General features: G+C 49.7%; 1 protein-coding gene across 1 annotated transcript in view; it reads right to left on the bottom strand.

The window, feature by feature from the left end:
* Window positions 1–6,226: 6,226 nt before the first annotated feature.
* SMG5 (SMG5 nonsense mediated mRNA decay factor) overlaps window positions 6,227–26,245 on the bottom strand; it is a 48,366-nt gene continuing 28,347 nt past the window's right edge. Inside the window, exons 12-22 of the mRNA XM_087881255.1 lie at window positions 24,007–24,735; window positions 21,620–21,789; window positions 20,961–21,036; window positions 18,536–18,711; window positions 17,340–17,498; window positions 15,257–15,316; window positions 12,464–12,623; window positions 11,586–11,676; window positions 10,329–10,403; window positions 8,669–8,807; window positions 6,227–7,379 (exon numbers count right to left, since the gene is read on the bottom strand). Of these exons, the coding sequence (XP_087737381.1) occupies window positions 7,296–7,379; window positions 8,669–8,807; window positions 10,329–10,403; window positions 11,586–11,676; window positions 12,464–12,623; window positions 15,257–15,316; window positions 17,340–17,498; window positions 18,536–18,711; window positions 20,961–21,036; window positions 21,620–21,789; window positions 24,007–24,735 (1,919 nt within the window). The 3' untranslated portion in view covers window positions 6,227–7,295. The remainder of the gene's footprint in view (window positions 7,380–8,668; window positions 8,808–10,328; window positions 10,404–11,585; window positions 11,677–12,463; window positions 12,624–15,256; window positions 15,317–17,339; window positions 17,499–18,535; window positions 18,712–20,960; window positions 21,037–21,619; window positions 21,790–24,006; window positions 24,736–26,245) is intronic.

Raw genomic sequence — 26,245 nt, 5'->3', positions numbered from 1 at the left:
TCACATGTTTTCAAAAGCCCAGAATTGGAATATCAGAATTTGAAGGGACCTTGGAGGTCTTTTAGTCCAACATCCTCCTCAAGCAGGAGACCCTATTATTTCGGATAAATGGCTGTCCAGCCTCTTCTTAAAAGTCTCCAGTGATGGAGCACCCACAACTTCTGGAGGCAGGTGGTCCACTCGCCGTTCTCACTGCCTTAAAATGTCTTAGTTCTAGGTTGCTTCTCTCCTTGGTTAGTTTCCATCCGTTGCTTCTTGTCCTGCCCTCAGGTGCTTTGGAGAATAGCTTGACTCCTTCTTCTTTGGGGCAGCCCCTCAAACATTGGGACACTGCTATCATGTCTCCCCTAGTCCAGGGGTCGGCAATCTTAAAACACTCAAAAAGCCATTTGGACCCGTTTCCCACAGAAAAGAAAACACCGGGAGTCACAAAAATCCTTCCCTGACTATTTCTTGAGCGGCCACAAAACGAGCATATGAAGTTGAATTAAAAGTTCTGTTTTCTTCTGAAACTTTCCTTTTCTTGGATTTATCCATGGTTGGTCTACCGGGGGTTGAAAATCTCAATTATTCGCATGCTGGCGGGTGTCGCACATTGGCAGTTGTGACGCATATTTTGAGGGACAGGGAGCCGCAGCAGAGCAGATGAAAGAGCCACATGCGGCTCCAGAGCCCCAGGTTGCCGACTCCTATCCTAGTCCTTCTTTTCATTAAACTAGACATACCCAATTCCAGCAACTGTTCGTTATGTTTTAGCCTCCAGCCCTCTCATCTTTGTTGCTCTTCTCTTTCTAGAGTTATCTTTTTTTACGTTCTGGTAACCAGAACTGGATGCAGGATTCCAGGTGCGGCCTTACCAAGGCATTATAAAGTGGTATTAACCCTTCATGTGATCTTGATTCTATCCCTCTGTTGATGCCGCCTAGGACTCAGTGGGACTCACGGCACAACTCCGAGGCTGCCAAGACACAGCTGGCAACTGAAGGCCCCAGGAGGCATCAGGCCAGAGGCGGCTGTCTCGACGGAGCAAACCTCTGGCCGGAGCTTCTCACCTGGTCTTGCCATGAGGCTGATGGGAGTTGGACAAAGCCTTGAAGGACCAAAGAAAAATACAATTTTGTTTCTAGGCCTGTTGCGTAATATATACATGGCTGGTGTATATTGACATGCGAAAAGTAAAAAGTTGAGGCGATTACTGCTACCAAAAGAAGTCAGAAGTCCCTTTCTTTCTGCTTCCCTTTACCCTACACGTTTTCCTCTTCCCCTTTTTCTCCCATTGTTTTCATTTTTCTTTGTATTCCATATTTTGATCAACTTGACGAAAATATGACCATCAACAGGCCGGATATTACTAAGAGGAAGGGGCCAAGACAGTGAGGGTGAACCTTTCCCCGACCGAGTGCACGAAGAACGCGCCGGAACCCCCCAAATTTATTTTGTCGCATTTCTATGCCGCCCAACTCCCAAGGGACTCTGCAATGGGCACACAGCCCCCATGCGTGCAGACCCGCATACATCCCACCAAGTGCATGGCCGTCCTGCACATACCCCACCCCATGCATGCGCATCCTCCCCCGCATGGGCCCCACCCTCCACGCATGCGTGGCAGAGATCCAATGAGCAGCTGGCTGGCGGGAGGCGAGTGAGCATGTGCGGTGGAGCTGAACTGGGGCAACGGCTCGTGTGCCCACAGAGGGCACTGTGTGCCACCTCTGGCACTCGTGCCACAGGTTTGCCATCACAGGTCTAAGAGGACCTAGCCGCAGGGAAGACCAAGACTTTCCAATAAAGCTGAAGAGAAATGAAATGCCTCCCTTCACATTTCAAAGAAAAAGATGGTGTCAGGTTTCGGTGCTATCTTGAATAAACTTCATTCTCAAGTGCAAACTGTCTAATGAATCATTTTTATTTTAAGGATAGCAATATCCGACATTTCTGATTCAAATTGCAGCCAAACTGGCCCCTCCTTCCAACCCCCTCCTCTTCCGCTCTCCAACCCCAATGTCCCATTGGCCATCATACAGATCCATCTCTACATCCCGGCACGTTCTTTTCACAGGAATGTAGCCCCCATCCTCGTATCCCAGGAAACACTATCTGTAACATACAAAACTAGGTAAAAGTTCATCTTGTTATGTCAGCGCTGGAAGAAAGCCTAATTTGGAACGCTGACATCCGGCCCCTCTTCCTTCACTTCTGCGACATCACCTATCCCATAGGGAAAACACAACAAGATTAGTCTCATCAGCCCCTCCCTGGCTGTGCACCCCCCCTCCCGGCTTTCCCGGGTGGTCTGCATGGAATTTTGCTATAAGGCGATCAGCTTGAATGTTTGCGCTCTTCACCCAGGAAGCCTCTGACAATGGGTAACCCTTCCATTTAATTAAGTACTGAAGGCGCTCCCTGTGCCATCTTGAATCAAGAATCCGCTGCACTTCGTAGTGCGTTTGGCCCCCAACAACCAGGGGCCCAGGGGGTTCACGTGGCGTTGGCCTTAAAGTAGACCCTACTACAGGTTTTAGAAGGCTACTGTGAAAAACGGGGTGAATTTTCCCCAAAAGCCGTGGCAACTGCAATTGCACTGTAACGGGGTTGATTATTTTTATTATAGGAAATGGTCCTATAAATTTTGGGCCCAATTTCCTGCTCGGGAGTCTAAGTCTCAAGTACTTGGTGGAGAGGTAAACTTTCTCTCCCAGCTGAAATGGTCTTTGGGGAGTTCGGTGCTTGTCTGCTTGGTCCTTATAAGATTGAGCCGCCTTTGCCAGCGCCCTCTTAACATTTTCCCAAGTTTGTCTCAACATTGCCATCCAGTCGGTCAAACTGACTGAGGAAGGGGGCTCCCTCGGGTATTCTGGCATGGGAACAAAATCCATGCCACTCACTATTTTGAACGGGGTTAGCCCCGTGCTGCTGTGGACAGCATTATTATATGCAACCTCTGCAAAAGATAGGAGGTCTGCCCAATTGGACTGCTGGTAGTCGACGTAGCATCTTAAATACTGTTCTATCATAGCGTTCAGTCTTTCTGCCCCCCCATTGGTGCTCGGGTGAAATGCTGAGCTGAGCCCTTGGGATGAACCTATGGACCGTAGAAACTCCCTCCAGAACTTTGCTGTGAACTGGACCCCTCTGTCAGAAATGATTCTCCTGGGGACTCCATGTAGGCGGTAAATGTGTTTCAGGAACAGTTTGGATAACTGACGGGCTGAAGGCAGTCCACTACAAGGAATGAAGTGTGCCTGTTTGGAGAATAAGTCTATTACAGTCCAGATCACTGTATTTCCACTGCTCCTCGGTAGGTCTACTATAAAGTCCATTGCAATCTCCTCTCTGTGCTGAGCTCTGGAGGGCCAGCCTTGGTGTTGATAGTCCTCTGCCTTGTCTCTCATCCTGGGGTGGGGAGGTGCTGCCTTGTCTGGGCTTCGCTGCCATTCCCATCCCCAGCTCGCCCTTCCCAATTCACTTAGGGGTTTTTCTTTATCTTTTACATTTGCAAAAGGAAATTCTGCCTCTAAGGCTTTTGGCACAGTCCCCGGGTACTTATCTGCGTCACGTTTCTTTGTTTGAAGTTCTGCGGGGAGGGAAGGCGGAGAAAGTTGAACCTTTGTATTTTCCAAGTTGGCTGGAATCACGACCGCTTCTGCTCCTCCCGTTTCTTGAAGCAGGCTTTCCTCCGAGAGCTTGGCTTCAGCCATAATCCGTCCGACCAGATGTCTGGGAGGGAACGGGATGATTTAAACTCAGCCAGCCTGGATTTGGAGGAGAGTTTGGCTGTCTGTCAGGTTTCGGTGCTATCTTGAATAAACTTCATTCTCAAGTGCAAACTGTCTAATGAATCATTTTTATTTTAAGGATAGCAATATCCGACATTTCTGATTCAAATTGCAGCCAAACTGGCCCCTCCTTCCAACCCCCTCCTCTTCCGCTCTCCAACCCCAATGTCCCATTGGCCATCATACAGATCCATCTCTACATCCCGGCACGTTCTTTTCACAGGAATGTAGCCCCCATCCTCGTCTCCCAGGAAACACTATCTGTAACATACAAAACTAGGTAAAAGTTCATCTTGTTATGTCAGCACTGGAAGAGAGCCTAATTTGGAACGCTGACAGATGGATTGTGTAGCTCAGGGTCGAACTGTGGGGTCCTTGTTACTCTCCGAGCTTGGTGGTTTTCTCGCAGGTGTATCATTACCAAAATAGGCAACACCATCAATGCTATCACCACCACTAGCACTGATGATGTTACCTAGTTTGGTAATACACTTGCAAGAAAACCACCAAGGACCCTACAGGTGGGCTCATGTTCATTTTGCATTTCCTAAACCCACAATTAGAGGGACGCGGTGGCTCAGAGGCTAAGACGCTGAGCTTGGCGATCGAAAGGTCGGCAGCTCAGCGGCTCGAATCCCTAGTGCCGCGTAATGGGGTGAGCTCCCGTGACTTGTCCCAGCTTCTGCCAACCTAGTAGTTCGAAAGCAGGTAAAAAATGCAAGTGGAAAAATAGGGACCACCTTTGGTGGGAAGGTAAGAGTGTTCCGTGCGCCTTTGGCGTTGAGTCATGCCGGCCACATGACCACGGAGACGTCTTTGGACAGCGCTGGCTCCTCGGCTTTGAAACGGAGATGAGTACTGCCCCCCCGTCAGGAACGACTAGCACATATGTGCGAGGGGAACCTTTACCTTTACCTAAACCCACAATGCCATGAAAGGGGTTGCTTGAAAGCTCCGTGGTTCACCGAACAATAGCCGTCTGGCTCCCTTTTTGGCAGTCTTCCATGCGCTGGGTTATTCTGCCCCACCTGAAAAGAAGCTTCTCCACAGACCAGAGAGCAGGCTGGGCAGGCCCCGCTCCTTGGAGCCCAGCAGGTGCTCCTTCTACCTGTCCAGGTGAGCATCAAGGAACAAGACCTCTTGAAACCGCCCTGACCCCCCACCCCGTTATCGTTCTTCCCCCCCTTCAAAGTACAAAACGAGGACTCGTTGATTTCACAAATGTTTATTATGGCAATGCAGTTCCCCTTGCTCCAAAAACGATAAAAATTAAAAAAAAAAATGCTCTTGACATGTCAACAGACAGGCCAGCCGTGGCTCAGACCGATGCACCCCTCCCTCCCTCCCACCCCACAGAAGCACTTGAAGAGAAGCCCCCGACCAGACCGCCAGCCTGTTTGCCAGGGTGGAGACCCTTAACGCTCTTTAATTTTTTAAAAAAAATGTCCCTTCTGAATGAGCTTTGATCCCACCCCCCGCCTCCATCCCACCCTCACCCACCCACCCATCCGAAAAAAACAACAACCCCACAATCCCCCAAGTTTAAATCAATGCCAAAATTGTGCTGATCACCCCACGGATGTCGACAGTTGCCGAGTTCGCTCTCCCGCCAGGTGGTCTTACAAGCTGGATGTGCTCAGACCCCCGCCCCCCTCCTAACCCGCAGGCTTGAGGGGGCTTCTCCCCTGGATCCCTTCCTGGGTAAGGAGGGGGGGCAGGAGGGATTCAAAAGCAGGACCCATCCGCAGAATGCTTCTCTTCCTGGGCACTTTTCTTGCGATGGCAAGCCGGGGTCGGGGAGCCCTCCCAAGGCTCCTGATCTGCCCACCAAGGAGCTGGGAAGAGCTGCCTTCTCCTGGGAGGGGGCTTGGCGGGGAGGGGGAAAAGCCAGGCAAAGAGAGAAAAAGAGGAGAGACAGAGAAAGCAGCCAAAGGCCGTGGTTACCCGTGGCAGAGCCACAATGCTGGTGGGAGGACGAGATCAAAATTTTCTCTGCCGTCGCACGAAGCAGAAAAGGGGAGGGGGGCGCAGGTTGAGGATGCCGACGTCCACGTGGCTGGTGGAAGCCTCCACGCTTCCTTTTCCACGTGTAAGGCAAGGCAGGGCCAGGCTGGGAGAAAAAACAAACAAACAAACCACGGATTCCCAGGCCCGCCTCGCCCCTTCTTCCCGGCTGTCGGAATAAGCTAAGCGCATGCAACCGAAGGACGACGACGAAGTCTGTTGGTGGTGCTAGAGAGAATAAAGAAAGGCGCTGGGTTAGGGACCGCTAACCGATATCTGCCGCTTCGGTTATACCGCGTGGGGCAAAGCCAATCCTAGCGTCCTCTCCTGCATCGCACTTTCTACCGGGAAAGAGGGAAGGGGGGGGAGAGAGAGTAGGCCAGGGCGGAAAAGTTCACCCGAGTCAGTCCCCTGGTTAAAAAAAAAACAAAGAAAGTTAGCATGGGTTTTTTTTTTTTTGTTTGTTTTAATTTTTCTACCTTTTTTTCCATCTAGAAAGCCCCTTTTTCCGTTCTGCAGGAAGTGACACGAAAGAAGCCGGCTGGCCTTTCTCTTTTGCAGGGATTCTCACCCGCACTCAGCATCCGGGAAAGGGGTGAGGGAAGACAGCATGCAAAGGCTCCGGGGCTGCGGAGAAGGAAGGTGTGGTTGTGACAGCTTAAGAGGAAAAGAATGATTTTTTTTAAAGGTGGAGAAAGAGAAAAGCGGGGTGGGGTGGGGTGGGGAGCAGGAATAAATAGTTTCCCGTCCTAAAACCTTCCCGGTTCCCTTGCGACTCTGGCCATCCTTTCCAAAGTTTCGAAGTCCGACCAGCACCCCAGCTTCCTCTGTCTCAACCCGGAATGCGGGGAATCCCCCCCTCAAAACGAGTCAATTTCGCCCGAAAAACACAGTAAGGGAGGGGGGGGAAAGGGAACATTTAAGTTAAAAACGAAGACGACAGCGTGCCCCCTTTCCCCACTGCCGGGTTTCCAAGAGAGCCTCCTCTGGAGATCCTGATCGATTCCCGCCAGGATCACGCAGGACCCTTGGGGAGGTTTCTTCCTGCAGTGAGGAGACGGGAGGGTGGGATGGGGGGAAAAAATCAAGGGAATTTCCGTTTTGTTTCATTGTTAAACGCGGGAGCTGAGCCGCCGGCGCCTTTTCTGACGAGAAACCAAACGAGCGTCGAGAACGGAGCCCCCCTCCCGCCCGCCGCTGTCTCTCCGGGGCACGGCCAAGGTGCGCCACTCTCCCCCAAGAAGGGCTGCGATGTCCCCCACGCGCGCCACCTCCTCTGCGGGGAGGGGAGGTGATGGCGGGGCAGTTGCGTGCGTGTCGTGTGTGTGCGCGCCCCCCGCGCCTGTGTGTTTGGCGCACACACCCCGGTTGCTCGGGTTTTTTCTTTTGGTGGGTTGCCACCGCGGTTGCGTCGTGTCCAAGTGAGCGCCTGCGGTTTGACGTTCTTTCGTTCCAATGCGGTGCGTCCAGAGACGGGCAGACGGAGCTTCAACCAACCCGGTGGTCCCGAGGGGCTCAGCCCATCTCCTTCCACTGCTTGTAAAACTCCACAACGTTCTGGATCTCAATGCTGGCGCTGGCCGCTGCTTGGATGGCGGACTGAGGAGGAGAGGAGAGGAAGAATTCCAGTGAGCAGGCAGAGAAGGTCCCAGCCTTGCAGCTCGGCCGCCCTCAAGGCCCCAGAGCTCATCTAGTCCAGCCCCCTGCCGGAATCCGCTGCTGTTGCCATCCTGCGCAAATTGTCAATCTTTCTAGTTAGAAGGGCGTTATTGTTTTTTGTATGGGTTTTTTTTATCCCAGTAAGCTGCCTGCAGTCACTGAGAGTGATCCAGGCAGCTATATAAATTTTCTTAAATTAATAAAGCTCATTTTTTTTATTTTTTTTTATTTTTATATGCCGCCCTTCTCCGGAGACTCAGGGCGGCTTACAATGTGCTCAGCAATGGCCTTCATACTTTTGTATATTTTATACAAAGTTAGCTTATTGCCCCCACAACCGGGTCCTCATTTTACCCACCTTAGAAAGGATGGAAGGCTGAGTCGACCTTGAGCCTGGTGAGAATTGAACTCGCAGTAATTGCAGGCAGCTGGATGTTAAATGCTGCCTTAGTAGGAGGCATTAACCTCCTACGCCACTCAGGCTCCTCATCATTTGTCTTCCAACAAGGCACTTTTGGGAAGCGGTAGTGGCAATGGGGAAGACCATCATTATTTTGAGAAGTTAATTTTGATTTGTCTTTCATAGTAAGGAAAGTCTAGGGCAGGGGTGTCATACTCAAGGCCCGCAGGGGTGCTTAGATCTGGCCTGCAGTGCCTCCGCCAGGAAAAATGGGGCCCGGGTGGGGGGGAAGGGAAGGAAGAGAGAGCGTGCAACCTTCTCCGCGGTCTGATTTTGCTGGCAAGAGGGCTAGGAAAACAAAAACAAAACAAAAGGAGAAATGTTTCTTTCCCTTTTGCATTTTTTTCAGCATCCAAGAATGGACAGGAAAAGAGAAAGACGAAAGAAAAAAGAAAACAGAAAACAGAAAAAAGAAAAAAGAAAGAAAAAAAGAAAAAAGAAAAAGAAGGAAAGAGGGAAAGGAAAAAGAAAGGAGAATGAAGAGGGAAGAAAAAAGAAAAGGAAGGAGATTAGAATGAGAGCGAGGGAGGGTCTGAGGGAAGTCCCGCCTTAGCCATCACAGGCGCCCCTCCCGACATGAGTGACAGAGCTGGCCACGCCCCCCCTGACCTCCCCCCCAGGTCAAACCCAACCCTGATGCAGCCCTCAATGAAACCGAGTTTGCCACCCCTGGTCTAGGGTTTCCTGCCTGAGAAGGGGGTTGGACTAGAAGACCTCCAAGGTCCTTTTCCAACTCTCTTTGTCATTCTATTCTAGGCCGGACACCTACCTGCATGGGAGCAGAAAGTTTGCTGGGATCCTCGAGTTGGAAGCCGGTGATGACGGTCACCATGCCAGCCGTGTCGTCTTCGCTGCCTCCCTGAGAGGCGGTCAGCTGCTTACAGCTGTCCAAGATCTTATAGAGATTCCTGGGAAAGAAGGGAGGAAGGTTGAAACAAGGCAGCAGGGGAGAGAGAGAAAACCTGTTGGCAAAAGCACCCCCGGGTACAGCTAGTCCTCGAGGTACGTCCACAACCGAGCCGAACGTTCACGTTGCTAAGCGAGACATATTTGTTAAGGGAGTTTTGCCCCATTTTACGACCTTTCTTTCCTCATTTTTTTTTTAAGCGAACCAATTGATAAAAGTTAGTAACCCCGTTGTTAAGTGAATCGGGCTTCCCCATTGACTTTGCTTGTCAGGAGGTCGCAAAAGGGGACCCCCGGGCGTTGCGACCGTCATGAATACAAATCCGTTGCCAAGTGTCTTGAATTTTGATCACGTGACCACGGGGATGCTGCAATGGTCGTTAAGTGTGAAAAATGGGTCACAAGTCACTTTTTTCAGGACCGTTGTAAGTTTGAACGGTCCGCGTAAGTGCAAGTTGAGCTGCAGGCATACATGCGTGCGCTGGCCAGTCGCTTGCACGATCCAGTTCCAAACAGGCCACAGCCCAGTAGGGGTCCCACCCAGTGGTGGGTTGCTCCCGGTTCGCACCGGTTCGCAAGAACCGGTAGTAAAAATTTGTAGTAGTTCTAAGAGCTGGTTATAACATTGGCTGGCCACGCCCCCGAACCGGTCCCCGGCCCGGTCGCCTCTCACTTAGCCCACCCACTTCATCAGAGGCTTTTTTTTTTTTTTTTTGACTTTTAAAAGCATTTTTTCTACGACCTCTTCAGCCGGAAAAATGCTTTTAAAAGAAAAAAAAAAAGCCTCTGATGATCCCACAGCTCAGCTGGGATCGTCAGAGGCTTTTTAAAAGCATTTTTTTCTGCAACCTCTTAAGGTTGTAGAAAAAATGCTTTTAAAAGTAAAAAAAAAAAAGTTGGCCAAGCCCACCCAGTCACATTCCCCCCCCCACCAAGCCACGCCCACAGAACCGGTAGTAAAATAATTTAGAACCTATCCCTGGTCCCACAGCCCTGGGGTTGGGGACCCGAGTTAAGGGATTAAGCCCACAGGTTTACTGTCAAATCCGTGTATCTGCCATTCTTCGTGGAAGAAGGGGGTGGGTGGGGGAATGTGGAGTTGTCACATTTAGTTCTTTTCCTATGTGTCCTAAGTATCCAATTTCCTGCCTGGTCCTCTTTGTATAAACTTTAACCTGATTTAACCTGAATGCCTGGAGAATCCTCAAACCTCGGGAAATGAAAGGGGAAGGGGGGGAACGAGTCGATTGTAAGATGACCCTGAGCAGCTCTTCATATCTGTTTCTCAGAGAGGGATGGTGCAATTTTAATTCACACATGTGGATTGGTCGGAATCCACATGGGAAGGTAGGGAGGGGGTTCCTAATTTCCTTTATCCTGAACTGCATGTCCTGAGGGAGGCCACAGCCTGATTTGAACTTGCTTTCATCCCTTTCAATAACAGGTTCCATTTGAAATACAAAGTTCTCAAGAGTTTGTACTTTCTTGGAAGGGGAGAGGGAGAAGTTGGCCCTTACACTTACCAAGCATCTAAATCTTGTCTCTTCAGCTTATGCCTCTCAAAACTTTTTCCGACTTCTTTCTGACAGCGAATGTACCTGGAGAGAAGAGAATATTATTATTATTAAGTAATCATGACCCTACTCCGATAGTGGAAGATGCGAATGCAACGAAGGTCAAGGAGCACAGTGATAAAAAATGGGGGGGGGGGGTAACTGAAGTTAAATATAAGGAAGGACAAAGTAGCCACAATAGATGCAGCAACTAGCTTTAGAATTGAGGGTGGAGAAAGTTTCTGTCTCTATGATGGAGAAATATCAGCCCAAAGGATTATTTTTTGTACAGATTTTTAAAAATGATCACACTAGACAGCTAGATAGATAAATCTATCTCAGCATCTACTTCTGTCCTACTATCATAGCACCATGGAGAGTGTCCTGACATACGGCATTCTTGCGTGGTATGAGAGCAGCTCTGTAGCGGACAAAAAAGCTCTACAGAGAATCATTAAAACTGCCCGGAATATCATCGGACGCCAGCTCCCAGCCCTGGACGACATCTTCGCATCTCGCTCTTTGAGGAAGTTGCATAACATTCTCAGAGACTCTTCCCATCCTACTCACAATCTTTTTGGACTGTTGCCTTCTGGCAGAAGATACCGAACAATTCAAACTTGGACCACATGTCCAAGACCACAATTGATCCTTCCCCCCAATTTCTGTTGCTAAGCGAGACACTTAAGTGCATTTTGTTCCATTTTACGACCTTTCTTGCCGTAACTGTTAAGTGAATCATTGCAGTCGTTAATTTAGTCACACAGTCGTTAAATGAATCCAGGTGCCCCTTGGACTTTGCTTCTCAGAAGGTTGCAAAAGGGGATCAGATGATCCTGGCCCACTGAACAATGAGCTGTTGTAATTTGTAGACTGCCTGTAGTTTCAAGAGTAGCAAAAACCACCTTCCAATCAATGAAAAATAAGGGAACAAGCGGCTTGTTTTAAATTTCCTTTCTTTTTTTTTGGGGGGGGAGGGAGTTTTCTTCTTTGGAATGTCATTCATTCAAAGTGTTTAATGTTGGGTAATTTATTTATTTATTTATTTATTTTATTCAATTTGTATACCGCCCTTCTCCTAGTGGACTCAGGGCGGTGCACAGCCGGAACTAAAACACATACCAATACAAAATTTAAAATAATTTAAATTTGACATCTGGAATGCTTTTTCCCCACCTGATGAATAATATGTGGAGGAAAAAGCAGGATGGGGACAGGACCACCTACCTGTTTCCCTTTTTAAATTCTGCTTCTAAGTATCGGATGCTGTCACGAGCTCCGGCGTTCTCCTTCTTCAGGAAATCTAAGCCATCGATGACTAAAAGCAAAACACGAGAGCCGAGCAGTCTTGTTATATCCTCGTAGGTCACAAAGCGGACGCCCCACCTGCCCCCTGCAACCTCCAGAGCCCCAAGGGGCCCGGAAATCTTCCTAAAGCCAAGTCTACAGGGGTGGGATTGAAAAATTTTAGCAACCCATTCTCTGCCCGGTTGCTGGGTGGACGTGGCCATGGGGGTGTGATCTAGTCGGCTTCCTGCACCAAAGGGGGGGGGGTGTTTTCATCCTCCCCACACTCAGGAGGCTTGAGGAAAGGCGAAAACGGCCTCCCCCGGGCTCCAGAGGCTCTCCAGAAGCTGGAAACAGGCCCATTTCTGGACTTCCGGTAGGCTGGTTTTTCGCCCTCCCCAGGCTCCGGAGGCTTTTCTTGAGTCTCTAGGAGAGCAAAAACAGCCTTCCCCGAACTCCGGAAATGGGCTCATTTCCGGTAGGCCCGTTTTTCACCCTCGTAATCTCCGTGCGGGCCCTGCACTTACCTGGCATCTAAAACGGGCCACGTGGAAACTCCTGGGAGGGGAGGGGCAGGGTGCGCGGGGTCAGCCAATCCTTGCAACTACTGGCTCGGCGAACCAGATTAAAATTAACATCCGGTTTGCCTGAACCGGCTGAATCCCAGCCCTGCACGTCTCCCGTGGCCCAACCTCCCCAAACACCTTCCTCCTCCCTTCCAGACGGCCATTTTTGAGGTATAGAAGAAACTTCCCTTGGCTAATCTACTAGGAATGTGCCAAAAGGGATCCATTCTGCTTCAGCTTCTACCTGCTTACCTGTCCGTGGGATGATGACAATGAACCGCCCGCTGGCGGCCAGCTGCCTGATGGGGCTGAGATGCTGGCAAAGGGCCTGGGTGTCCGGAACCAGATAAGGGGACATCACACACTGAGCCTTGGGCTGCTGGAGACTGCCTTCCAGCTGAGACACCTCCAACTTTTGGGGGGAAGGAGGGAAAAAAATGGAAACAAGAATCTTTAGTGAAGAAGCTCTGAGCAGGAACGTCACGTGTCGAATGGCTCCTTGCAGCTCAGCAGAAAGCGACAAAGCCAGAAAGTGATTTCATGGAAACACACACACCCCTCATCAAAGAAGAAGAGAAGAGAAGAGAATAACAGAGTTGGAAGGGACCTTGGAGGTCTTCTAGTCCAACCCCCTGCTTAGGCAGGAAACTCTACACCACTTCAGACAAATGGTTATCCAACTTCTTCTTTAACAACTTGCCATCTTTTCAGTTGGGACGACCACAATTCCTCTCCCAGAATTAGCCTTGGTAGTACAGTGGTTTAGAGCACCCTGTTATTAACACAGCTGCCTACAATTACTGCAGGTTCGAATCTTACCAGGCTCAAGGTTGACTCAGCCTTCCATCCTTTCTAAAGTAGGTTAAATGAGGACCCAGTTTGTGGGGGCAATAAGCTGACTTTGTATAAAATATACAAAAGTATGAAGGCTATTGCTTAACGCATTGTAAGCCGCCCTGAGTCTCCGGAGAAGGGCGGCATATAAATCAAATTAATATATATATATATATAGTTAAATACAGGCAGATTGCAATGAATGGAGGAATGGAATATCGCGATGTTTGATTCAAGTGCAAAGCAGATTCTTTGCGTCTCTGCTTTGCTTTTCTGTCCTTCATATTTTTTTCCCTGGGGGTTTATTATTACGCTTCAAATTCAATTCAGTTTATTACAGTCTTGGACCAGAAACCAGAACAAATAAAAACACTCAGTAAATGGACAACTGAAAATTCTAACTAAATAATATTATTATTATAAAATAACTAAAATCTACGATAAAATCCAGTCTGTCAATTATACATGGTCTAACTATACTAAAAATTACAATCCATAAAATGTGTTGTCTGTTGTCAGTTTAATACTAAAAGGGAAAGGACCAGAGGTGGTATTTCCCTACTGGTTCACAAATGTGCCACCTCCGCGCATGTGCTTTGTTCGCACGCATGCACGCAGCTTCAAAATATGTCTAAATATGATGGCATGGTGCCAGGGCGGGCAGGCCCACTCGCAGGTCGCTACTACCGGTGCAAACCGGCTGAATACCACCTCTGGAAAGGACTAAGCTAGGGGTCAGCAACCTGCAGCTCTGGAGCCGCATGTGGCTCTTTCATCCCTCTGCTGTGGCTCCCTGTTGCTGGTCGGCTCCACAATTGACAGGGCTTTCGGTTAGGACAGGCAGAGGAAAAAGGACGCCGTGCTAGGAGGAGAGACTATGGTGGGGGAAAACCGGACTTCCGGTCGGCAGAGGAAAAAGGACACCGCACTAGGAGGAGACGATGATGGGGGAACCGGACTTCCGGTCGGCTCCAGAATTGAACGGGAGCTTCCGGTTAGAACCTTTTGTGGCTCTTTAAGTGTTTAAGATTGCTGACCCCTGGACTAAGCAGTGCAAAGGGTTTACCACTTTTGTTATATAACGTAACTATGGTGGAGTAGAAACGTGTTTCCGAAGAATCCCCAGTGCTGCTGGGCAGAATCTGGCCACCTGCCCTGTAGTTATGGACTGTTCATCCTTAAGCAGCCACTGGAGAGAAGTCTCAGAGTTCCAGAAAAGCTGACAATAAGCAGTGTCGGAATGGCCAGGATACCTATCAATTATTGGCAGTATATGGTTTTTTCCCGACTCTCTGTATAAAAGGAACATTGAAGGAGTATGTGATGCCATAGTCTCCACCTCCATCACAGGAACAAAGTCTTTCAGCCAATAGTATCTTTTTATATTCGCCGTACAGATTGGCCGAAGGAAGCGCATGGCACCTGACGGGACTCAAGGTTGACTCAGCCTTCCATCCTTCCAAGGTTGATAAAATGAGGACCCAGATTGTTGGGTGTGTGTGTGTGTGTGTGACAAAGGCTGATATTTATAAACCCCTCAGAGAGTGTGCAAAGTGCAACAGGGCAATATTTAAGTGCCATTTAATTGGATTTGCCAAGGAGAGTTGCTTCCCAAGACAGACAACCTTATCAGTCAAGTCAAATCGAATGAATGAAATACCGTATTTTTTGGAGTATAAGACGTACCTTTCCCCCCCAAAAAAGAGGGTGAAAATCTGGGTGTGTCTTATACTCCGAATGTAGCCCCACCAGGCTTCTCAAACGGAGGTTTCAGAGGCTGAAAAAAGCATCAGAAACGAAGCTTCAGAAAAAAAGCCCCCAAACAGAGCTTCAGAAGAAAAGCCCCCAAACAGAGCTTCGGAGGCTTTTTTTCTGAAGCTCTGTTTTGGAGGCTTTCAGAGGCAGGGGAAAAAAAGCAAGGCACAGAGCTCACAACCAAGGAACCTGTTGCTAAAATTCACCTCTGGGAACAGCTGATTGGGGGTATTCCGGGAGGCCGATCCACCTGTCAATCAGCTTTTTTTTTCTTTTCCTCTCCAAAAACTAAGCTGCGTCTTATATTCCGAAAAATACGGTAAATAAATGATTCAGCAAGGCAGATTCCTTCCCTGCCCAGGAGGATGAATCTGATTGGAGCAGGGTCCCGATTCAGACATACACGCAGCAGCCCCACCTGGCCCTCCTTCCTCCCCACTCAGCCCGCCCCTGTACCTGCAGCCGAAGCTGGGCCATGTCACGCATCAGCCGGTTCCGTCGGGCTTCCTCGGCAGCCTAGGAGGGAGGGACAGAAGGGACACCAAGTTAGCCTGCTTTTTAAATTATGACCTCTCCGTTTCCCAGATGCATTTTTAGGACAATACTTTTTAGGACATGGCTTCCAAAAACTCCCAATGGCGAAGAGTGAATTCACATCACCCTTCATTCTCTGACACACGGGTCTGCAACCTTAAACACTCAAAGAGCCATTTGGACCCATTTCCCACAGAAAAGAAAACACCAGGAGTCACAAAACCCTTTCCGTGCCTGACTATTTCTTGAGCGGCCACAAAACTAGCATATGTAGTTGAATTAAACATTCTGTTTTCTTCGGAAACTTTTCTTTTCTTGGATTTATCCATGGTTGGCCTACTGGGGGTTGAAAAGCTCAATAAATCGCGTGCCGGTGGGTGTTGCACATTGGCCGTTGTGACACATATTTTGAGTGACAGGGAGCCGCAGCAGAGGAGTGAAAGAGCCGAGACACTGGCTGGGTTGCCCGGCTGCAGCTGATGCTGTGTGTTATAATGGGCTCCAGGAGGAGGAGGAGGGGACGCCATCTCCCCCATTGTGCAGTGCGCTAAGTTTAAGTGCAAGAGCAGCAAGCAGCCATGGAGGCGGCGAGAGAAATATGGGGAGATGTGCCCCAGCCAGTGTCTCGGGGCAGAGAAAGTCGCGCGTCTCCCCATATTCCTCTCACTGCCTCCATGGCTGCTTGCTGCTCTTGCACTTAAACTTAGCGCGCTGCACAATGGGGGAGACGGCGTCCCCTCCTCCTCCTCCTCCTGGAGCCCATTACGATGCGGAGCATCTCGGGGCAGAGAAAGTCACACGTCTCCCACAAGGGCTGGAAAAAGAGGCAAATAGAGGGGCGCATTGCTTCCGCTCTGAAATATGAAGCGAGTCTCCCTCGGCCTCCACCGCCCTTCCCTTCTCAGTGCAGACGAGGAGTGAGGAGAGGAGGGTGAGGGGTGGGGGCAGCCAGCCGACAAGGAGTCACAGCAGGTGGACGAAAGAGCTTCATTGATCTGGGAATCTGAAATGACTCTTGGATTTAAAATTAAATCATATGGTAAAAAGCACCCAAAGAAGAAGAAAGAATAACATCAGAAATAAAAATCCCAACCCTTGCCTGTTTTTGGGAAATGGTTCAAGAGGGGACCTGCGCGAGCGCGCGCACAAACGCACACACATGAGAGGGAGAAAGAGAGAGGTAGAGAGATGGGAGACGGAGAGATGAGAAAGAGAGAGGGGAAAAGAAAAAAATGAGAGGGAGGGAAGCAGGGAGATGAGAAAGGGGGATAAGGAGAAACATGAGGGAGAAAGATGAGAGAGAAAGAAAGAGATAAGAGAGAGGGAGAAAGATGACAGAGGGGAAAGATGGGAGAGAGGGAGAAAGAGGAGAGAGGGAGGGAGGAAGATGAGAGGGGGGGAAAGATGAAAGAGAGAGGGAGAAAAAGAGAGAGAGGAAGAAAGAGATGAGAAAGAGAGGGGAAAAGAAAAAGATGAGAGGGAGGGAGGCAGGGAGATGAGAAAGAGGGAGAAGGAGAAAGATGAGAGAGGGAGAAAGAGATAAGAGAGAGAGAAAGATGACAGAGGGGAAGGATGAGCGAGAGGGAGAAAGAAAGAGGGAGAAAGAGAGGGAAAAGGATGAGAGAGAGAGGGAGAAAAAGAGAGGGGGAGAAAGAGAGGAGAAAGAGAGAGGAAAAAAGAAAGAGGGAGGGGGGGGAAGAGAGGCCTGTTTAAAAGAAAATACCTGGAGCCACAAAACCTGGGTAGGCGTGGCTAGGGGCGTATGTCATGTGACTGGGTGGGAGTGAGTGATGTCGAGCTGGCCACGCCCACCCAGGTTTTATGGCTCCCGGTGTTTTCTTTTCTGGGAAAAGGGCCCAAGTGGCTCTTTTGGGTGTTTAAGGTTGCAGACCCCTGTCCTAGCACATACGTGCGAGGGGAACCGTTTACTTTTTTACATCATATAGGCAACAAAATTGGTTAGTTCTCCTCCTGCCCACATCAGCACCACCCCCTCTGGGCTCACCATGCGGAACTGCGCCTGGGCCTGTTGCAGCAGGCCGTCCTGCTCCGACTGCGCGATGCTGATGAAGATCCCCACTTCCGAGTTGTACTGCAGGATGCTGCCTTGCAAACGGGTGATGAAATGGCCGAAGCTTCGGATGCAACAGATGCGAACCACGGACTGCGGGGAGGAGGAGGAGACGGGGCATCTTTAGGGCAAGTGGGAGAAGCCAGGGGGAGTCAGCCAAGGAGAAGGGCCCCGGTGGCGCAGTGGTTAGAGGGCGGTACTGCAGGCTACTTCTGCTGATCACCGGCTTGCCAGCAGTTTGGCAGTTCGAATCTCACCAGGCTCAAGGGTGACTCGGCCTTCCGAGGTGGGTAAAATGAGGCCCCAGATGGTTGGGGGCAAGAGGCTGACTCTATAAACCACTTAGAGAGGGCTGTAAATGACTGTGAAGCGGTATATAAGTCTAAGGACTAGTGCTATCTTCCTCCTTCCTTCCTTCCTTCCTACCTACCTACCTACCTATTGGAATGCAGTATTGCAGGCTAATTCTGCCCAGTGCCAACGGTTCAATTCTGACTGGTTCAAGGTTAACTCAGCCTTCCATCCTTCTGAGGTGGGTAAAATGAGGACCCAGATTGTTGGGGGGCAAGAGGCTGACTTTGTAAACCGCTTAGAGAGGGCTGGAAAGCACTGTGGAGCAGTATATAAGTCTAAGGTATTGCTGTTTTCCTTCCTTCCTTCCTTCCTTCCTTCCTTCCTTCCTTCCTTCCTTCCTTCCTTCCTTCCTTCCTTCCTTCCTTCCTTCCTTCCTTCCTTCCTTCCCTCCCTCCCTCCCTCCCTCCCTCCCCAGTTGTCAGAATGTAGTATTGTAGGCTAATTCTGGCCACAGCCAGGAGTTTGATCCTGACCGGCTCAAGGTTGACTCAGCCTTCTGTCCTTCTGGTAAAATGAGGACCCAGATTGTTGGGGGCAAGAGGCTGACCCTGTAAACAGCTTAGAGAGGACTGCAAAGCACTGTGAAGTGGGACTCAGCCGCCCTGAGTCTCCGGAGAATAAATTTAATATATTCAATATAATATATTCAATTTAATATAAATTGAATTAATTAAATTAAATATAAGTCTAAGTGCTATTGCTACTGTAATCCTCAACTCAACCCAAATCCAACTTTGAGGGTGCTTTTTCCTTTTTAACAAAGGAATCTCCATCACCTCCTCCACTTCGGTAAGGACAGGCCGGTCCTGCTCGAAGTTAAACCTCCTGTGCGCGTTCTTCAAGGGGGGCAGGTTGCGGAGGGCCACGTCTTCGGGCAGGAGCAAGCAAGTGTTCAAGTCGGGAAGTTCGCAGCCCGACAACATGCTCTTCACTTCGCTGGAGAGAAACAACCCTGCAACAAGAAGGGAGACAATCACCGACAGAGCCTAGAGCAGTGTTTCTCAACCTTGGAAGCTTGAAGATGGGTGGACTTCAACTCCCAGAATCCCCCAGCCAGCAGCGCTGGCTGGGGGATTCTGGGAGTTGAAGTCCACCCATCTTCAAGCTTCCAAGGTTGAGAAACACTGGCTTAGAGGGAGGACAAATCTGAAGCCTCTCTGGGGCCCTTTTTTTAATTCTGAATTTTAATAGTTTTATTCTATTTTGTTATAATGTTTATCTACAGGCAGCCCTCAACTTACAACAGTTCATTTAGTGACCGTTCAAAGTTACAATGGAACCGAAGAAGGCGACTTATGACTTATTTTTCACACTTAAAGCCGCTGCAGCATCCCCATGGGCATGTGATTACAATTCAGACTCTTGACAACTGACTTTTGTTTATGACCATTGCAGTGTTTTGAAATCACATGATCCTCTTTTGTGACCTTCCTGACAAGCGAAGTCAACGGGGGAAGCCAGATTCGCTTAACAACCGTGTTACTGATTTAACAGCTGCAGTGATTCACTTAGTAACTGTGGCAAGGAAGGTCATAAAATGCGGCAAAATTCACTTAATGAGTGAATATGAGCCTCGGTGGCGCAGTGGTCAGAGTGCGGTACTGCAGGCTACTTCCATTGACTGCCGGCTGCCTGCAATTTGGCAGTTCGAATCTCACCAGGCTGAAGGTTGACTCAGCCTTCCGCCCTTCCGAGGTGGGTAAAATGAGGACCCCGATTGTTGGGGGCAAAAGGCTGACTCTCTAAACCGCTTAGAGAGGGCTGTAAAAGCACTGTGAGGCGGGATATAAGTCTTAGTGCTCTTGCTGTTTATTTATTTATTTATTTATTATATTTCTATACCGCCTTTCTCCCGTAGGACTCAAGGCGGTGTACAGTCAAGAAAAATATAGACACACAAACATCATAAAATTGCTAATTAAAATTATTACTTAGTTTGGTCAATCAAATAAAACCCAGAATTAGATAACATTTAAAAAATCATTCACATGTTCATGTTAATAGCAACATAAATTTTAGGGTCAATTGTGACGATAAAGCCGAGAACCACCTGTACAGCTTTTATAATCTCTATTTGTACAACTGTCCAGACTCACTCTATGAGGGAGATGGGTGGTCCTAGAAGCTTCATCAGTTCTGGGGGGCGGAGGGAGGACTGATGAATCTTCTTGGGTGAGAAGGAAAATGTCTCTCTCTTCCTCAGGGGAAAAACCAGTCCAGTTGCCTTTGGAAAAAGCCCCTTTGGGACAACTCTGAGCTGGTTGGCTGAGCATCTCCACAGATATGAAGGGAAGAAGGGCTCTTTCTGACCAACCTCTGCCACCAGAGATGCTTTAAAACAGGGGTGCCAAAGTCAAGGCCCGGAGGAGGGATCTGGCCAGCCGGGTGTTTATATCTGGCCTGCGGGGCTGCCCCGGCCCGTGGTACCTCTGCCAGCAAAAACGGAGCTTGAGAGGGCCACACGCAGCCCTCCCAAGCTTCATTTTCACTGGCAGAGGTCTGCCGGAAGCTGTCACAGCCGAAAACAAAGCTCTGGAACCCAGCCAGCATGCTTTAAGATGGGTGGACTCCAACTCCCAGAATCCCCCCCCAGCCAGAGTACTCGGGCTGACATGAGTGACGTCGAGATGGCCACGCCCACCCTGGCCAAAGCCACCCCGGCCCCTCGGAAGTCAAACGTAACCCTGATGAGGCCCTCAATGAAGTTGAGTTTGACATCCCAGCTTTAAAATAGGAGCCTGGTTTAGCTCATCAGACAGAAGCACTGTAATTTAACACCAGCTGTCTGCAATTAAAGTAAGATCGAATCTCGTCAGGCTCAAGGTTGACTCAGCCTTCCATCCTTTCTAAGGTAGGTAAATTGAGGACCCAGATTGTGGGGGCAATAAGCTGACTTTGTATAAATATGCAAAACGCACTGTAAGCCGCCCTGAGTCTCCAGAGAAGGGCGACATAGAAATCAAATTAAAAAAAAAATGTTAACTGCCAAATGGGCTTGAAAAAGAGGCTGAAGGAAGGGACAAAACAAAACAAAACGTCCTGCCCATGAGCAGATTTGGAGAATTGGACTGTAAGAGGAAGCATAAACCCATTAAGCAACTAGTGAAGGCTGAATCACATAGGTAAAACATATTCAGAGACGGGGGGTGGGGGGGTGGGGGGAATAATGAAAGAAGAAAAGAGAATTTAGTAGAAGGGTACCTGAATCTTGCAGGTCTCCCGCTGAAGGAAGCAGGTTCAGGAGGACCGAAAGTCGATTCCATAAACTCTGGGAACTCTGCAAGGAGAGAAGGTGGGAAACAAAGGGAAAATTTGAATACTGGAGGATACTCAAGGAGACTTTAGGTCTCACCTGGGCATTCAAAGTCTTCGCTTCAACCGCGAGGTTGGCTTCTTCCTAAGCTAGAGCATCAAATTATTGGGAGGATAAAGTGGGAGACCTTTCAAGGCTCAAATAATGTGGCTTTTAATGACTGAATCTCAACAGACCTTTAGCTATACAATTTGGGATGGACATCCTTGGAATGGTGTGGGAGTGGGAATGGATTTCCAGAGGAAAAATTGCTGGCTACAGGAACCATTTGCACCACTCAGGTGATCCTGAGGACACAGGTGACATCAAGGACTCTCTAAAAGGATGCAAATGACCAGCTGTCTGCAAGGAGTATAAATTCCTTCCATTCCCCACCATCCAGTCAGAGCTGAAGAAGCTTCTTGGATGAGAAGCGAAACGTCTTCGAAAGAAAAAACCAGAAAGTCCAGTTGCCTCTTGAAAAAGAAGCACCTTTGGGACATTCAAACGCAAGGCGGCAAAAGAGAGGGGGAAAGAGAGGCTTCCGCAGGTGCCGAGAGCCACTCACCTGCGCACACATGATGATGAGGTCGGTGTTCGTTCTCAGCCAGTCCAGGAACACCTTGACGGTGGGCAGCAACCCTTCGCCGCTTATAATTTCCAGCTTCTCTTGGAGCGAGCGCTCGTTCCGGCAGGATCTGCTGCTGGAGATGCTTTCTTCCGATTCGGAAACATCGTCTTAAGACCAGGGGGAAAAACGGATGGTTAAAACCAGTGGTGAAATGCAAAATTTTTTCCCCCCTGCCGGTTCTGTGGGCGTGGCTTGGTGGGCGGGGGTCATGTGACCGGGTGGGCATGGCCAACCTTTTTAAAAAAAACAAAAAAAACCTTTTTAAAGCATTTTTTACTACCTATTCGCCTGAACTGGTAGTAAAAAAATGCTTTAAAAAAGTAAAAAAAAAAAAAAAAAGATTCCGACGATCACAGCTGTGCCACGCGATTGTAGGAATCTTTTTTTAAAACTTTTTTAAAGCATTTTTTTTAAAAAAAATAATCTTTACATTTTCCATTAAAAAAGAAAGACAACACATCATATAAATAACAAACAAGACAACACAACAAAAAAAAAACAAGCATCCTTATATATAGTACCTTAATAACCTAATATTCGGTACTGTATATCTATATTATATTCCAGAGAAGACAGAACAACTTGTATATCTTTACACATCAATTAGGTCTATCCGACCTCACTTTACTTGTATAGTATAAGTTTCTCGATAGATACAATTCCTCATCTAGTTTGGGTTATAATTTCCTCTTCTCTAACCACATCTAAAATTTTTCCCGAGATAAACATGTTTGTGTTTGGTCTCTTGTCTTTTAGTTTTTTAGTCGATTTATCTGCTTCCGCACATTCTAAAATCTTCTTTATAATTGCCTCCTCTGATGGGGTATTTTGATTTTTCCAAAGTTGAGCATACGCCAATCTCGCCGCTGTGATAATGTGTAATGTAATGCTTTTTTTTTTTTATTACCGTTTTCGCCCGAGCTAGAGCGAACCGGTAGCATTTCACCCCTGGTTAAAACTCAAAAAGAGATTTGGAGAACTCAGCAAGAGTCAAAGAATTGAAGGACTGGAAAGGAGAGGGACAGCTCCCTTCCATGGTGGTTAAGTGTGGCCAGGGGATTATGGGATTAGAATCCAAATACAGGCAGTCCCTCAATTTGCGACCGTCATCGAGCCCCGACTTTCTAAGGGAGACATTTGTTAAGGGATTTTAGCCCCATTTTACGACCATTTGATTGTTAAGTGAATCGCTGAAGTTAAGTGGTTGTTAAGTGAGTCTGGCTTCCCTGTTGCTTGTCAGGAGGACGCAAAAGGGGATCGCGGGGCCCCGCCCGGGACATCAGAACGGTCATAAATGCGAGTCAGCTGCCAAGGATTTGAATTTGGATCCCGTACACCATGGGGATAGGTGGTAAGGGTGAAAAACGGTCGTAAGTCACTTTTCCCAGGGCTGTCATCACTGAACACACTGTTGTAATTTGAGGACTACCTCCTGTACAGAGACATCCACCCACTAAAATGTCTTAGAACAGTGTTTCTCAACCTTGGAAGCTTGAAGATGGGTGGACTTCAACTCCCAGAATCCCCCAGCCAGCGCTGCTGGCTGGGGGATTCTGGGAGTTGAAGTCCACCCATCTTCAAGCTTCCAAGGTTGAGAAATACTGTCTTAGAAACTTGTGCCTAGTTTTATAATGGGCCTATATTGTGAATTTTCTGTTGTGGCCCCCCCCCCGGGGACCAGCAAAGCTGGCAGCAGAGTCGTACAGTGAGGAGGTTGGGGAGGAACATGGGCCAGTCCTGGGGGCTGGGGAAAGCTTGGGCGAGGGCTCTGCGTCGAAGGCAGAGAGGGAGGTAGACAGCAGTGAGGCAGAGGAATAGATGGAGCCTGTTCCCAGCATGCACAGAGCTGCCAGAAGACAAGAGCAATGCCGAAAGCAGGGTCGACTTGGAAGTAAAGCCACACCTTGGAGGTGATTGGCCCCTCCCGTAGGAAACAAAAGAGGAGCGAACAGGGGAGGGGGCTTTTGCAGGAAACAATTTGTTCGGTCGGTCGGTTCAAGAGTGGGAAGTTCTGTTCGTGACTCTAAGAGACTCTGTGCCAAGTTTGGCCTTGTGCTGTGTTTGGAAACAAGTTACGTGGCAGCTTGCCAAGCGAGATAAGGTCTGTGTTGATAAATCTTCCTTTGAAAAACTGTTTGGACAGGCCTTGCTGACTGTGAATGAAAGGGATTCACAGTCGTGTCAATAAAAGGGCTTCATGCTTTTTAAGGGAGCCTAGGTCCGAACATTGTCAGCCCGAGAGGCAGATAAACCCAGCTTTCCCCTTTCCCCTGCCCCTCCGTCTGTCTGTCTTCCCCAACCAACCAACTTTCTTTGCAGCTCACCTGGCTCAGGTGCAGCGGGCCTCTCCACGTCCCCATTCACGCAAGGCTTGCCATCTCCTGCCGCCTCCTTCGGGGCGGGCGGCCCACAGCCCGGCTTGAGAAGGACGTTGCTGAAAGTGGGGGCCAGCCGGAAGCACCGCTTGGTCTGGAAGAGCTGCGTGGACATGGCCTGGAGGTTGCTGGCGATGCTGGCCTCGCTGCCGCCCAAGGAGCCTGGCCCGTTGGCCACGGGCTCCGGAGGGTCAATTTTTGGGAGGCCGGGGCCCTTCGAGTCCGGCAGCCGACCCCCTTCGCTTGCCACAAAGTCTGGGGCTCCCCTGGTCCCGTTCTTGACACCCCGAGGCTGGCCGTTGCCCCCTTCGGTCTCTGCCTCGGCCTCCTCCTCCTCCATGTCCTCCAGATCTGAACGGGACTCCTGGCTGTTCATGTCGGAATCGGTCTCCATGTCGAAGGCCGCCTCGGCTTCCTCGTCGCTCTTCTCAGAGCCCGTCTCTGAGGCGCCGCTGGCTTTGGTGGACTCCGGGCTGGAATCCGAGTCGAAACCCTCGCTCAGGTCGCTCTCGTCCAGCTTCTGGGCCCGGCGGCGGCGGCGCAGGCAAGAAAGGCGCGAGTACTTCTTTCCCTTTTGGCTGTCATTCTGCCGTGGCTCCCCCGGGGCCCGGTGGCCACTTGGGTCGGCCTCCGTTTCTTTCTCGACTGAGTTTGCTGTCTCCTGGGCCTCTGGGCCCTCTACAAGGATAGCCAAACACAGCTGCATTTCAAAACTCCAGAGACACAATAGATCTTGCCCCCTCCCCACCCCCATCAATCATTCTGGCGGAAGGGACCTGCTATGGACCCTGTTGGTCAAGGACTCCAGCCGGAAGAGTGCAGGGAGAAGAGCCTTTCCTGTCCTGGTGTCCACCCTCTGGAACACGACATCCCTCAGAGTGAGACCCACCCCGCCCTCTTGGCTTTCCCAAAAGGAAATTAATCAAGGAGAGAAGCAACCTAGAACTAAGGAGGAATTTCCTGACAGTGAGAACAATTAATCAGTGGAACAATTTGCCTCCAGAAGTTGTGGACGCTCCAACACTGGAAGTTTTTAAGAAGAAATTGGACAGCTATTTATCTGAAAAGGTATAGGGCCGTGATGGCGAACCTGTCCCACGGAAATGTCGCACACGCTCGTTGGGGCCGCGCTCCAGAAAAGCCAAACTTCTGGTTTCTAGCGCGTATGCGTGCCCGACAATCAGCTGGCCGATGCGCATGTGCAGGCCGGTTTTGGCACTGCTGCGCACGCGAATGGATCGCCTGCCGGAAAAGTTTGGCTTTTTTGGAGCGCGGCCCCAACGAGCGTGTGCGACATTTCCGTGGGACAGGTTCGCCATCATGCGCACCCAACAATCAGCTGGTTGGCATGCATGCACACACCAGTTTTCAGCACTGTTGTGAGACTGAACAACAGCTGATCGTCGTGTGCATATGCCCACCAGAAATCTGGAAGACAAACAGGCAAGGCTGCGCGTGCTGGCTGACATCGCTTCATGTACCACCATACGTGCCATAGGTTCGCCATCACGGGTATAGGGGTCTCCTGCTTGAGCAGGGGGTTGGACTAGAACGGGGGCCGCCACCCTTTCGGACCTCCGGGACCACTAACTTCGTAATTTTAAATCCTGCGGACCACTAATATGATCTGCCTAATGACCAGTTGGGTGGGCGTGTCTAGGTGGTCATGTGACTGGGTGGGCGTGGCCAACTTTATGTCACTCACATCAAGGGGTGCCTTGCCAAACTCTACTCGCCCCTCCCCTTCCAGCCCCTCCTCCCCTCCCTGTCCGGGCTCCTTAGGGCCCCAACAGGAAAGCAGTTGCTGGAGCTAAGCAGCCACCAGGAGAAAGAGTTGGCAAAATAGCTCAGTTCAAATTGGATCTGGCTGAGAAGGAGGCTCGGCAGAAGCACCTCACTGAGGACTAGGAGCTTAGGCTTTCCAAGCAGAGGGGAGACCTGCGGGAGTGCAAGGCCAGGTACCGGCGCCTGGAGGCTCAGCGGGCTGAGATGGTCAGTCAGTTCCAGGCCATGAGGCAGTCCCACTGGGACGAGGCCCTCCGGCTCTTCCCCACCAGTGGCTCTTCCCTCCAGCCTTCGCCCAAAGCCCCACACCAGGAGGCCGAAGCAGACCCCAAGTCAGAATTTCTGCCCCCCTCCGACCCTCACAAAAAGACCCCAAAGGGGGAGACTCTCTGCAGCAACACAA

Source organism: Pantherophis guttatus, chromosome 18 (genome assembly GCF_059756535.1).
Source record: "Pantherophis guttatus breed Tessera chromosome 18, ASM5975653v1, whole genome shotgun sequence".
Lineage (NCBI taxonomy): Eukaryota > Metazoa > Chordata > Lepidosauria > Squamata > Colubridae > Pantherophis > Pantherophis guttatus.
Note: the sequence above shows the minus strand (reverse complement) of the source record. Positions and strands in the feature narration are given on the sequence as shown.